Source organism: Lichenostomus cassidix, chromosome 1 (genome assembly GCF_008360975.1).
Source record: "Lichenostomus cassidix isolate B80296 chromosome 1, HeHo_3.0, whole genome shotgun sequence".
Classification (NCBI taxonomy): Eukaryota; Metazoa; Chordata; class Aves; order Passeriformes; family Meliphagidae; genus Lichenostomus; species Lichenostomus cassidix.
The window spans coordinates 86167753-86182842 of NC_139479.1; the positions used below are offsets into that span (position 1 = coordinate 86167753).

The following is a 15090-nucleotide window of genomic DNA, read 5'->3' on the forward strand; positions in this document are numbered from 1 at the left end:
AGGGAGCTGATAATGTCAATATGCAGATTGTGTTGAGACCTGGCATAGGAAGAAAGGAACTCCCTTACTTCTGCAGTGCATGTAAGAAAACCTATTGCATGAGCTTTCTTTTCAAGTGTCTTTCAAAGGCACTCCTTATTCCTTAAGCAAAACCAGTGTGAGACAACCCAACCTTTTCCATTTTCTAGTGCTCAAAGTGAAGGAAAGCTGCTCGTTCAGAGAAAGCCAGTATTACAGCTAAAAGAAGCAGCAGTATCTTCATTCATGTAGCACCCAGATAATGAGCACAGGAGAACTAGGGCTGTCTATTGGTTTAAACAGTTGCTCATTAGCTAATCCATAACAAACCCTGTATTGTCTGTGTGTGGTGAAGTTCTGGGCAGCAAAACTGGGAAGGCTGTGTGCAGTTTGTGCCCAGACAGATGGTCTTGTAAATCTGTTGGTCACTGGCAGAGCTGGCTGAAACCTCTGGGGCCTGGGTACACCTGCTGCTGAAGGGTGCAGAGCCAGCAGCTGTTGCTCATTGCTGTCACCTTGAACTTGTGACCCATCTTCTGGGTACTCCTTCACATTCTCACAGTCTCACCCCATGCACACGAACAGCCAGAGTCTTGCTCTGTCTCTGGCCTCTTGAATGGGAAATTACACTATTTTCATGTAAAATGCATTTAGAACCACTCTTCTTTCCTCTGGAGTTGGATTTGTACAAGAATTGCAAATGCCTTTTCGGGAGCGTTGGTCGAGTCCGTGGGTGGAGTGCAAGGAGTGTAACCAATGCTTGGTGAGGTAAGCCAATAGCAATGCCCAAGTTGTTGACTGCAAGTGCTGCACAGACCCTTTTCTAAGCATGGCATGGTTACAGGGAAACACACGAGCACGTGTGGCATTCAGCTCAATGCTGCTTTCAACCCTGACCAGGGATTATGAGCATTCCTGCATATAAACACTGCATGATCGTCCTTAGTTGTAGAACCATAGAAAATGGTGCTGGGAGGGACCTTCAAAAATCGTCCCATCTACTCACAAAGCCAGCTCTAATTAAGCTGTTCATGTCTAGTCTGATCCTCTATGGCTAAAGTTGGGGGAAAGTGATTTGACAAACTTCGATACAGAAGCTTTTGTCTAGAAGGTAGCTAGGGCACCTACATATTTGCAAATTTCCTTCTGGGTCCATGTGCATTTTGGGGTATTTCTGCAGCTTAAATAGTTTTGTCACCGTCATGTTCCCGCTCTCCTGCCCAAGTCATGGTTGCTCAATTATCTATCAGACTTACTCTGAAAACTGAGTTAGGGAATAGGTACTTAAAGAATCTGGAACACAGTTGTGCTGGAGTCAGGAAGAAAGAAAACAGGGTGGGAATGAACAGGGAATATCACAAGGCACTGTAAGAAATTTTCATGAGCTTGGCAGGATTCAGCTGTTACCCAGAGCAGTTCCTGGGTGGCCATGAAATTACTATATCTGTGTTTCTGCTAGGCCTTTCAGTCCACATTCTCTTTTCACCTGAAACAAAGTGTGATATCTTTAACAACTATTCTTGCTAATGTTGGCATGGTGTGGAACTGTTCTGTGTTCAGACCAAGAGTATATTTCCTTCAGAAATGGTGAGATGACCTAACAGTTCACAGCAGAAGATGGAGTTGCCACTGCTGTTTCCTTGCTCCCCTGCTCTGCTTCCAGTTTTGTGCTCCTGTTCTTTGGGCTAACTTCAGTTTCTAGCAGACTCCTTGTGGATTCATGATAGATTGCTAAACTGATAGCAAACTCTGTCAGCCATTCCACTTAAAAATCAGTATTCATTTATTTGTATAATGCAAGAACAGTCTCCGGGTTCTTTTGCTCTCCTTGAGGCTGCTGTGTAATTCTCAGTCACTTGGCTGGCACTGGGTTGTGTTGTAGTCTTAGGTGTTAAGGGAAGCAGTCATGACTCCTCACAGGGCTAAGCCAGACCAGATGACCTGAGAACTGCATGGTCTGTGCTGGTTATGCAGCAAGTGGCTGCACAGATCTCACAGACCCTTTTAGCTCTAATTTCTGTTATAGCTGAAGCTTTGAGTGCTTGGTCAGCCTGTCATCTAGGCACATGCACAAGATTAGCACTTGGGGCAGAAATCTGCCAGAAATTGTACTATTGGTGCTGGCAGGGGCAGCAGACCACAAAATCAGGAGGAGAGGGGCTAAAGTTTTAGCTATCCCTTGAGACAACATCACTGAGAACTGCTTTCAGATGTCCAAAATGCGCAGACATTTATTGATCTAAGAAAGAATTTAGCAGATGTCCTCATCTGTAATGTAGAACTTGGACTGATGGGAACTGGGGAATGCTGGTGCAGTTAAACATTGGTTTCAGTGCTACCCTCAATAGCCAAGTTTTTCTGAACCCGGGCCTTAGTGAGTAAAGTACCTTTGTGCCTCTATAAGGCCGTTCTCACGTGTCCCAAGAGACTGAAAGCTGTTAGTTTGACATGCCTTTCCATGTAGGATTGTTATTGGCTCTTTCAGGTGTTATCCGATACACTCTCTGGCACATGAGGGACTCATGTTACTCTGTGCGGCTGCTTTGGTGTGATTGTGGGATTTCCCAGCCAAACTGAATCTAAACATTTTCTGTAAGATTCTCATCAGTCTTAACTCTGGGAAGTACCAGAACAAGTCCCAGCTCTGCTCCTTTTGCAGCCCTTAATGTGTATACGGAAGAGTACTTATTGGATGGATTAACTTACATTTCTGTGGCCTGAGGCGATAATGTGGCAAAACACAGCTGATGAGGACATTCAATTTATGCACTGAAAAGCACTATTAAAGACTGAGGTGTGGTGAAGAGCTGCATAGCCTGGAGCTTCGCATTAGGCTGATGGGGAGGGACTTCTGCCTGCATGCACTGCTGTACCTTAGTGAATGCTCGTCTTTACAAGGAATAACTCCACATGCCCTTGGGGCAGCGATTCGGAGTCAGTTTAACGCTGTTTAGCCTTTAGACAAATGATGCAAGCACAGGAAGTGCCTTGCCCGTTTTCTTACCAGCCTGTTTGTGTGTGAGGGTTAGGTGGAGTACAGTTCCAGGCTACAGTTTCTCTGGTGGCAAAACTGGTTTAAGAAGTTCTGCACTGATTTTTTTTTTTCTCTGTTCTCTTTGCTGTGCCAATGCCGTAGTTAATGTGACCACAAAATTATCTAGTTCACCAATCCAATTAAAAATAGGCTGACGGGAGGAAAAACAAAACAAAACCACCAACAAAATCCAAATGGGGCCGGGGAGTTTTATTTTTTAATTATTGGTAATTAGAGTGGTGCATGTCAGTCTTTCCTCCCCTGTCCCCCCTCCCCTTTTCCCATCAATTTCGTTGGTACAGCTGCACACAGGAGCTGATGGAATGTTGCAGGAGGAGGAATGACCAGCTAAGGAGAGGGAAACCTCTCCAGATTGTTTTGTTGTTCTAACTACATCCATAGTGACTGACGCTTCATTTATCTCCAGGACGTGGTTGGAACCAGCAAGAGGCTTCCCCAAAGCTGCAGGCTCTGTAATTATTTTCGCCCAGCTATACACGTTGTGTGAAGCATCTTAAACTGACCATAAAGAAACAACAGTTTCTAAATGGGGGTAGCACTTCTTGTGTTTCTGGCTGTGCATTTAGGCTGTACAGTGGAAAAGGAGAGGAGTAAACAGTAACCTTTCCAGCAAAAGACCTTCTACACAAGAGAGGGTTTCAGTGTTTAGACCAGTTAGTAAATGAGACAACTGAGTTTTATGACCTCAGACGAATCACCCGACTGCCATGTGAGGGGTTTGACTGGTGCATTCTGCCCAGCAAATAAAGCTTTGACTTTGTCATTTCAGAAGAGGAAGGAGCTCAGAACTTGCACTGTCAAATGATGGAAACTGATATGTTGGGGAAGAGCTGACAACGTGATGGTGCTAATCACTTCAATATTGTGTCTTCAGGCTTCTGACTGTTTTGATATTTTTCAGAAGTACTGGCTCATCCTTCTTTGATTTTTCACCTCAAAATCCCCTTATTGTGGGGACTACATGAGCTCAGAGAAACTTCTTGTGGAAGATTAATCTTGGGCAATTTCAAGCATGGAGTAAATTATCAGAGTGAGGAAATTTTCTTCTCCCAGCTGAGTATAAAAATCACTGGTGTGTACAACCCTGCTATGGGAACTCAAACCTGGCTATTGAGTACTGAAGTTCTGCACTGCTGGGGTCAAAGATGTTTTCATAGGATAGGTCAGTGCCATAAAATGCAATATGATTTTCCATGGTCTCTTTCATGGGAAATGATCACAGTATGAAGCCACAGTGGTGTATTAAGTTCCTTTACTGCCTCCTGAGTACAAGAACCTAGCAAAATCTTCTCACCAAGGCCTTGGTGAGAAAACGTGGTTTGTGATGAAAGGAAAGTCTTAATAAAGGTAGCATTAAAACTAGATTATGTCAGTAAAAGTTGAGTGTCTGTGCATCTTGAGGAAAAGATGGGATTAATCATCAGAAAGACAAAAATGTGTGACACATGTAGCCCTATTTCTTGAAGAGCTGATGCCCAGGAAGACATTTAGCATAGCTGGGAGGAGGAAGAAGTAGAATGAGAGATGGAAAGTAAGGCTGTACAGGGAGCTATGGATGGGGCAGAGCCCAGTGGCAGTTAGTCCCATATGGATATGCAACCACACACTGCTTTTGTCTAAAAAGTGTCTTTCTTGTAAGACTTGGCTGGCAGTTAGTTTTGCTTTGTATGCACAGAGAAGCACTGACATTTGGTGGACAGATGAGGTGTCCTCACCTTCCCTCTTTTGTCTAGATTTATTTGTCTGATGCACACAGTTCATTATGTTTATGTTGATTGTAACCACCAGTTAATTAAAAAAGTTCAAGGAGACAGTCATGTCCCAGGAGGTATCATTAAGTGACACAAAGAGATTGAAATGAGAGTTGAGATGGCTTCCTTGACCTTGTTTTGATAAATCTTTCACTGGATACAGCTGGAAGGTTGCTTCTCTTGTGGAATTTCTTGTAGGTAGTTGTAAATGTTTGCTTTGGGTACAGAAGGATACAGAATCTGCCAGGAAACAGATACTTCCATGCTGTTTCCCACTGAAAGGATTTTGCAGAAATCGCTGAATTCTTTGATCTCACTTTCTTTGGCAACAGGTCTGTGAGGAAGGGTAACTCTTAGAGAGATACTGCTTATAAGAGGCAGAAAAATTAATATATTTTTACTAACAGAAAGTTAGCATGAAGCTGTGAAGTAGAACTGGAAAATGCTTTCTATGGTGATGGGAATTCCCTTGATTGTCCTCCTTCCTTACAAGAAGACACTTCTCTGCTGTTACATTGAAAGGTACACTGGTGTAGAATGGAGAATCAAAAGCCTTTCTTATTCACATCTCTTAGCGATGCCTTCCTGATTAACTACTGAACGCAAAATTTTGCAATTTAATATGAGGCAAAATGAGAGTCAAATTGCTGCCCTTGGAAATGTATCTGTTAAGAGTGAGAGGTGAAGAACATAAGAGAGTATCTCTTGACTCCTTTTCTCCGTGCCATGTCTCCAAGGGGAAGGCTGCAGGGAGGATAAAGGTGCTGTGCCACAGTTGGAATGTTGGCTGGAGCTCCGTGAAACCCAACGCGCGGTTTCGACAGAGGAGTCACAACTGTTGGCAGGTTCTGGTGACCATGGCAGACCTCAGCGGGAGTTATTCTAAGAACACAACATATGATCAGATTACTGAGGGACACTTTACGTGGCTCTAAAAAATGAACCATCTGACGGTTTGTGACAGCTCTGCCTCTTCCAGCCAAGTGAGGAGTGCTGGTCTTTGCTGACCCTGCAGCCAGGGCTGTGAAACAAAGACAGTGCTTCCCAGAGCCTGTGAGCCTGCAGACTCCCAGCCACAGAATACCTGCTTGCATCCAACTGCTGATAAGAAAAACAAAAGACATTTAGAACTTGCTGCTCTTGCAGTTTTGATTCATGGTAATTTAATACTGCCTTGCTGCAGTTTACTGGGCTTGGCAATTTACACAGTTCTATATTTAGTAATCCCTGTGATGAATGTCTTTGTAGCGTGATCTGTTTGTTTGTTTGTTTTTTGGTAGGTTTTTTGTTTCTTTTCTTCCCCCCCCCATTTTTGTGCTACCAGTATCTTTATTAACTTAATATAACATGCCACTTTTTTGTTTTAACCTGAATGTGAGGACACACTTTTGGAACAGGAAGACAGTATGACAGATATTAGCAAGTGGGAGGTGAATTCTAAAACTGGAAATTTTGATGATCCACAGTTAAGTGCTCTCTGTGTAGAGTTTCTTTCTAGAGAATTTCTGTACTGACATATAATAACAGCAATTTGTACAACAATTTCCCTTGCACTCGTTTTTTTCAGTGAAGTACACGGCCTGAGAGAACTTTGCAACTTTTGCTGCTGCTGTTGTCAAACAGTTAAACGCACACTTATGGAAATAACTCCCACTTTCCCAGGCTTGACTACAGTTTATTGTCTCTCCTGCCTGCTTCCTACTCTGTTTCCCTTCTTTTGTTCTCTTTAACACTCAGTCCCTCTTAATTCCTTTGATGAGGTGCTGGGTGACGCAGGAGATTGGCATCACTGTGTAAAGGTCTCTTTCTGCCAGTTCCTGCTTTTTTTTTTGGTTCTGTTTTGTTTCCCCTCTGGTGCTCCTTGTTTCTTGCTTCTCCTCATCTCTGCGTGTGTTTTCAATGGGCTGCAGTTCTTTCAGGGCTGTCTCTGCTCTGGTATGATGCTGCAGTTGCCTCAAAGTTTTCTGTCTTGAAGCAACTCTTTTCAAGATTACTTTTCCAGCCACATCCCCAGGAATGTCCCCTACCACGTCTCCTTTTCTCCAAATTAATCTTTTTATATACATTGTATTTCTCCTGTGCATTCTCATGTCTCCTTTTGTGAGTCTTTCCACATCTCCTTGTGTGTCTCCCATCCCTACTGACTCTTGCCCTCTCCAAAGTAGGTTTCAGCAAAGGTGCTCCTCTGACTGGTTGAGGATCTGATGGATTAATTGTTGTTTTCATCCACTTTGGGGGTGGCTAGAGTTGACTGATGGGCACAGAGCTGTTCATGGCACCTTCTCATACAGATTACCTTTGCAGCCACTTACTGCTGAAGCAGAATAGTGCTCTGTCAGACTGTTCAGTCTCTGTAATTTCCTTACTTAAATGGAAACACTACAAATATGAATTTGCTCCATAAAATTGATTGTATCTGGTTGAGAATCCATTGAAATTAGTTTTGCAGGGATGACCTATAATTGAGCCAATGTCTGAAGAGTTACTGTGTGTTCAAATTTTCAGTAAAGCCTCATATATGCCCTTTAAAAGATTGCCTGGAATTCCCAATATCCACTTCTCGAGGCTAGTTTTACCTCTCTTTTCGATTAACTCGTTCCCCTTACCCCTCAAAGGGTCCTCTTGTACAAAATTTTCCTTCTTTCTATATAGATAATAGGGTTTGAGTGCCTTGTTTTGTTCAGCACATTTTCCACTTCTGACGTGTGTCAAACTGTCCTTCTGAAATTTCAGCATCTGTCTGGGAAGAATCACTTCAGTTGTTTCTTACCTTTCAGCTTGGATCCATGTCCAAACAGATGGAGGCTTTGGGAAGCCATAAATATTATTGTTGGCACTAGAGGAAGGTGGTGTGGATATGTGTCGCTAGTAATTGGCCTTGGCTTTGTAAAAGCAGTTTACACGGGTTGGAAGAGCAGCCAGGTGGAAGGTGGCAGAACAGCATCTGCTCCCTCCAAACTCTGCTGGGCATGTGACTGTGCTAATGCTGAAACTGTGGGAACTGGAGAGGTCAGTGCTTACATGGCTGGGCACTGTGTTTCTGGCACAGACACAGTTCCTAATTTGTGTTTACAGGAGCTGGAGCTGATTTCTCAGCTACAGACCTGCTTCTTCTCCCAGGGGAATAAGGAGAGCTGCTATAATGACACCATTAGGAAAAGATTTAAGATCTGTACATATGAAATGATTTTCCATCCCTGTGTGTGCATTGGTTGTGTTTCATGAACATGGCCTAACTGCAGTCATGGGCATTTGCATTCTTTTGTTTCAGAAACAGATGGAATTAAGGGCTTTGCCAGTCCTTCCCTAAAGGATTGGGTCGTCAATTTCAGCACAGAGTGTTTCCTTGCATACATTTTATTTCAGGGTTGAGTGAAATGAGAGTTGAAAATAAAAACAAGTTACAACTTTTTCATGGAATATTAAACTACTGGAATAGTTAATGCTGATAGTTCAATACTGATTTCACTGCTTGACTTTTGATATCTCTGATGTTCTAATGTACAAGTTCTCTGCCACAAACTTTGCACAAGACAATACTGGGGTTTTACAATTTTGTTATAAACTTCACAAGAACTTCAGCTTTGTTTCCCAGTTCATTCCTGCTTCATTCTGCAAACACTTGCAGCCATATCAAGATGTCTCACAACCTTGCAGCTCCCAGTCCCAACTTTTTGTTGCAGTACTATCTTGCTACTACTGTGGTCACCACAAATGCATTGTTTTGCAGAGCCTGCTCTTTTTCTGTCATGTTTTCTGCCTTGAACCAGCCTAGAGTTCAGATGTGTAACTGCTGCCTTTCTGTTTCTGCTCTCTATTCCTTCATGTCCAGGAAGAGAATAAAATCTGTGTGACTGCTAAGATATGATATGTGGGAGCCAGTGTATGGAACCTGGATAGTCTGCCTGCAAGAGCCTGAAAGCACTTGTAATTCACTGTATCACATCACATTGATAAATTCCGTGTAGTTGTTTCCAGCTGCTTCCCCATTGTTTATTTTCTTGGACTTAGCTACACAGAATGACAGGCTGCTTTTGGCTGGAAGGGATCTCTTCAGATTGCCTAGTCTGGCTGTGCTGCTCAAGCAGTGTCCAGTAGGTTGTGATTATTCTCCAAGGATGGAGGCTCTACAACCTCTCTGGGCTGTCTGTGCCGATGTTTAACCACCCTCATAGTAAAAAAGGTTAGGTTTGTTTTTTTGTTTTTTAATTGTTTTTAGACAGAATTTTATGTGTGTTAATTTGTGTTAGTTGTTTCTTGTTCTGTCACTGGGCATGATTGAAAGGAGGGCGGTTCCCTTTTTCCCTTCATTGCCTCCCATCAGGTATTTATTTTATTATTACTGAGTAAAAACTGCCCCTGAGTCCTCTCCAGGCTGAACAGACCCAGTTCTCTCAGCATCTCCTTGTACGAAAGATGCTCCAGTCTCTTGATAATTCTTGCTGACTTTTTGCTGGACTCACTCCAATACATCCACATCTTTCTCATGCTGAGGAGACCAGAACTGGACACAATACTCCAGATGTTGCCTCAGCAGTGCTGAGTGGAGCTGAAGGATCACCTCCCTTGACCTGTTGACAACTGGGATTTGCCATAAGGGTGCATTGCTGGCTCACTGTCAGTTGAGTTTCAACTTGGACCCAATCCATCCATTCAGCTGATTTTCATCAACCCCTTGTCCGATTATCTAACCCATACTTTGTCACATTACCTATGGGGATGTTACAGGAGACTGCTCCTAAAACTCAGACTTCTACCATGTGCACTAAGAAGTTCCTTTCTAAGAAAGGAGTGAGACAGAATCATCCTGCTGCTGATCTCTATAGATACATCATGGAATTACCTATCTTTTTTGCTGGGGTCATTGCTTCCTAAACTTGTATTTGCATTATTTCTCTGTTCCAGGCCGTAATGAGTTGATTGCCCGCTATATTAAACTGAGAACAGGGAAAACACGCACAAGGAAACAGGTAAGTGTACAGTTTTCCCTCTTAAGCATTAGCTTCTTTTAACCACTAGAGATTATGAGGGCTCATGAGAACAATTTCTTGCTGTTCCCTTGTTGGTGGTTTCTGACTTTGCTGGAAAGAGGTTGTGCTGAGCTGATTAATAAGAATGGCAGGAAGAGTTAACTCAAGCATTTTACTGTAGTACATTTATAATGCTCATGTCTCCCAGTCACATTGTGACCCACAAACTTTTCTACTGTTAAACAGTGTGATTTTATTTGCTTGGCCTACTAATGAATATTTCAGGGAACATCAGTGGCTCTCTGCATGAAGACTATGTGTTCAGCCCAGGCAGACAAGACAGCAATGATGATTTTGAAAATACCCGTGCACAAAATGGAAAATTAATCTTTGTAATTTGGGAATGATTATCCAGGCTATCCTGGACAGAGCACCGAGCAGCCTAGACCTGCCTGAGATGGCCATTTTTGCTGGCCCTCCACCCTATTTCATGGCACTGGAGTTATGTTCAGAACAGCAGCTCATTGAACCCCTAATCCCTCCTACCCCCAACCCTAAATAACTGCCCATTGCACAATGGGCCTAAAGTATGTTTACTTCTACAAGAAGCTACCAAATATTTCTCTGGAATGAAGATGGATTTTGTCTTTCAATGCAGGTATCTAGTCACATCCAGGTCCTGGCAAGGCGGAAAGCTAGAGAGATCCAAGCCAAGCTCAAGGTAGGACCTGTATCCCTGAACATATCACACAAGCCCCTCAAAGTCAGCTATTTCCTCTTTGAATAGCCTTAAAAAAGCCTGAGATTAGTCACTGAACTGTAGTAAGCTGGAGAGGAAAAGGTTCTTCCCAGGAAATGTTGTGCAAACATTCATTATTGTTGAAGCTCTGTGACGTCTGGAGCAATTCTATTTAAAGAATAAAGAAACAATAACGTTTTAAATTTCATGTGTCTTATTTCTACCTCTGGTTTATGCTGTTGTCATTCAAATCTGAAAGACCCTTAGACTTAGGAGCGTGCAAAGAGTGTTTACCTGAGAAGGAGGGGTTTATGGTTACAAGTGCTGACAAGCAGGTAGTCTCTGGTGTTGGGGTTGCCTTGGGAAAAGGTAGCCTTACAGTTACTCCAGCACCAGCTCCACCTCTGCTGGAGGTAGTGATGTGGGGTTGTCCACTGAGATAAAGCAATGAAGCCAGCTGGCATTTTCTCAGGTAAAAGGGTGCCAAGTGAATAGACTTTGCTCCTTGACTAATTCAGACCTGATTTGAAGAGGCCTGAGCTAATGAGAAAGAGAAAATGGTTGAATACTTGCTTGAGAAAAGCTGTGTTTTCCTTTCCTTAGGAAAAGCTCCAAGATCACCCTAATGAACCTCTTGACATTTATTTCCACTCAGATTTGATGCAGGGAAATGGTTTATGTGCTCAGACTGAATTGCCAGAAGTTTTGAGAAGGTCAAATTTGTATGTGACAATTGCATGAGAGGGTGTCCCCTGCTAGAATGTGAGCTATCCAGAAAGGGCTTGCTGAGCAGGATGTGAGGTCTGGGCCTTGTTATGTTTCACTGAGACAGCCAGAGAAGGAAGTTGAATGCTGACCTTTCTGTTTGGTATGGCCATAAGTAATCTGGAAGGAAGAGTGTTTGCTTCCCTGCTTCAGGTGACAATACCCTTGACCAGTCTGTCCCTGACTGCTGAGAGGGTGGCTGTTAGTATGTGCTTCCTCTTGGCTGTGTGGCAGCTCCTCACTGGGCACCAGGGGAGATGGAGTGTCCTGTGAGGGACTTGTTGGCACAGTTGTCAGCCCAGTGCTGACCTGCATGCAGCTCTGTTGCAAGCAGTGATTGCCTCTAAGCCATGACTGCACCCCCCACATCCCAGACCTGCTTTAGAAAACTGTGCTGTGTCTTTTATTAGCCTGTTGTGTTTCCAGCTGCTCTGATAAAGAGAAGGAGCCACAAATTACAACTATCTAATTCAGTGCTCCCAGGTAGGGCTGCTAAGCTTGAAACCTGTGGTGCTGTTAAGTGGTCAGTTCAGGTGGAAGCCTGCTGGAGAGGCAAGTTAGAGCCAGAAGGAAACAACAACTGCCCAGGGTGTTAAAAGCCTCACTGCTGCTTACATCTGTAACCTTGATTCTGTTCCTTGTGTGTCACAGCTCTGGGATTGGGCATGATTGAAAAGCCAGTCAGCCGAGCCTGTTTCCACTTAGCTCACAGGAGCTGGCCGCTTTTGTTCTCAGGGAGCGAAGGTGTCTCGGGGAGCTCCATGGAGCCATTGGCTGCTGTCCTTTTACACCACCCAGGCCATGCTGTGAGCTCTGCTCAGCTGCCTGCAGAGATCCCTTCCCCAGGACCAGCCTGTTCCTCTCTGCCTGCAGTGGCAAGTCAGGAGCACTGATTCAACTCATTTGCTTCTTTGCTTTTGCTGGACATTTCCATAGAGCAAGGAAATGAAATCGCCAAAACTGCTGCCCTGCTTCTAGGGTCCTGCTGACAGCTGTGTGCTCCTCTATCACTGTTCATTTTCCATAGCAAGTACATGTTTTTGTGTTTATATCCTAGAGATCAGAGCAGCTGTATGATGACTTTTCAGAGCAGTCATTGCAATGCTTCTGTCTCCATACAAACTGGGGTGTCTTTCTTAGGTGTACACTGTGTCTGTAACAGATAGAGGTGGGAAATAGAGTAAGGCTTGAAGAAAAGTCTGTTTCCAAAAGTCAGTATTTTTTCCATGCCGTGAATGGCTAATAGAAATCATCTGCACTAAGGAAAAAAGTGGGAAATCACAGTGGTATGGTGGCATCATCATCATAATCACTATCATCATTATTATGGGTACAAACATTGCAAATGTTTGGTAAAAGTTTTTATTGCTTTTTCTTTTAATTGGTCTGGAAACACTTGAATACAGAACTGTTAGCTGAAACAGAAAGGAGAACTCTCTTCCAAGAGATGCTCTTCCCATCAGTCTGTCAAGCATTTAAACAAAACAAAAACACAGCAGGGGTTAATAGGTAAAATATTTTCCTTTCCCAGTTATATTGTGTTTTCTTTTAACTTTCATACCTCCACAAATAAATGCATCTTCCCTGTAAAATCAGGTAGACAAATACAATTTTCCAGTGAAAAAATCAGGGAAGGAAAAAAACCCCCTTTTTTGCAATGGCACATGGAAATGGTCCTTATGTATATTGTGAAAAAAACATAAAATAATTTTCCTCTAAAATGTAAGTTAATCCTTCAATTATTTCCTAAGGTATCATTTAAACTGGATTCTGAAAAACTTTCCCATAGCTTTAGAGAATATTAGAAACTTTCTCAGCATTTAAAATGTTTCTCTTCCATTCACTTGAATGGTACTAACAGGAGTTATAGATGCTCTAAAAAAAGAAGATATATGTTTTGTCCATTTCTACTGATCATTCCACTTGAACATTAGCATTTATTATTGAGATTTCTTTTTATGCCTCCTCCACCCTTTTTTTTTTTTGTTAGACACATTAGGATCCCTGGGCTTTGAACTTTAGAAAACCTTAGATAAATTGGAGGCCCAAGGGTGAGAACTTGCTGCAGTTCAGTGACTGCAAGTGGGAAGTGAGAATTCCTGAAGAAGACAGCAAGGGCTGTTGTACCTCTTTCAGCACTTTCTTCAAGCTATGAATTAATCTGTGTGTTTTCTGTGGTAATTATAATGACACAGATAAATGTGGAATGTTTGAAGGATGGAGATTAATTGTAGGGAATGTAGGAGGAAAGGCAGAATGTGGGGAAGTGTTTCTGTTTGTCTATTTATTCCTTGAAAGAAGAACTGAAGAATGCTATTAGTTTTATATATACCTCAGACCCACTCGTTGTTGCACTGTCATTGCCTGTAAAAATGTGTGTGAATTTAGAGTCCTGATAAAATACAAAAAGGAATATCTCTGCATATGTGCCCTGGAGATTATTAAGGTTTCAAATTTCTCTGGAGATGGGAATAAAATGATCAACTCTGTCAGAGACTAATGCAGTCCCAAACTGAGGTAGTCTTTTTTTGCAGTGAAGATGACAATCTCTTTTTGTGGCCATGTCCTCAGAGGGTTTTGTTTGATAATCAAGAGTCTTTCCTATTAAATATTCTTACAAATTATTACAACACAGAAGTCAACTAGGGGTGCACTTTCCACAACAAAACTTTTCAGCTGTGTGGTTGAAGCCCATCAGACAGAAAGGATAAATACTTAGTGGTCTTTAAGTATTTATGTATATTTCTTAGATATTTCTTTCAGAAAGGATGGTTAATCACATCTGAAGCTATAGTGATGAGTGAAAGACTTAGAGCTTTGAAGAGTTCTTAGGACAATCATTGGGGATTTGCTGCCCAGGTTTTCAGAGCTGCTTTTTCCCTACAGAGAAGCTGATGAGAATCCTGGTTATACAGCATTAGAGCAGGCAACTTGTTAATCATTATAATAATTCTGTTTTTTTCTCTTTCTACTCTTACTCATAGGATCAGGCAGCTAAAGATAAAGCCATGCAGAGTATGGCTACAATGTCATCTGCCCAGATTATCTCTGCAACTGCCTTCCATAGTAAAATGGCCTTGCCTGGTCTCCCACGACCAGCCTACCCTGCTGTTTCTGGGGTGAGTGGATCAGTGTCTTGGTGGAGTTTCGAGAAGACACTTGAGTATTTGACAAGATGTTGGGACCTGCTCAGGAAAATCCTGAGAACTGAGACAGAATGGGCCAAAAGGCATTGTCTCTGTAGAATAAATCTGTCATATGGCTTCAACAGTTTTGTCCAATTCTTTGCTCACACAGATATAAAACAGTAAGAGTTTCACTGTGTGTGTTTTTTTAATTACACAAGTGAGAGAACAATCAGTTCCTCTGGATTTTCATCTGCCCAAAGTGTTTTTAAGTGTCTGTATGACTTTCTTAGTCCAGCATCTTGGAATAAATCTGTTTGGGCCATCATGACCATTTTTCAAGCTGATAATTCCCAAGCTCATTCTCAGCACTTAGATCAGATGGCCCTTACATAAAATCTTTCATAGAGAAGGTCTGTCAGCATCCCCACACCTATGAGTTGGGCCTACTGAACTTTTGCTGAGCATGGATTTCTGCCAAAATACTCCAGTGGAACTTTCCTGGGGAAAATGGTCCTTCCAAGAGAGCGAGCATCATAAAAGCTTTAGGGATGGAGGCACAAAGCCCATGCACAATACTTAACATTAAAGACCACTTTTGGGTCAGTTTCTTGCATTTCAGTAGTGGTAGTATGTAGAATGATGAATAAGACCAGTCAGCATTTCC

At 42.5% G+C, this 15090-nt stretch overlaps 1 protein-coding gene across 2 annotated transcripts in view; it reads left to right on the forward strand.

Annotated features, from left to right (window-relative positions):
- TEAD4 (TEA domain transcription factor 4) overlaps positions 1–15090 on the forward strand; it is a 50781-nt gene that overhangs the window by 20566 nt on the left and 15125 nt on the right. For both annotated transcript variants that reach the window (XM_085067516.1, XM_085067525.1), the window contains 3 exons: positions 9730–9794; positions 10453–10515; positions 14283–14417. In XM_085067516.1, coding sequence (XP_084923642.1) covers positions 9730–9794; positions 10453–10515; positions 14283–14417 — 263 coding nt within the window. The remainder of the gene's footprint in view (positions 1–9729; positions 9795–10452; positions 10516–14282; positions 14418–15090) is intronic.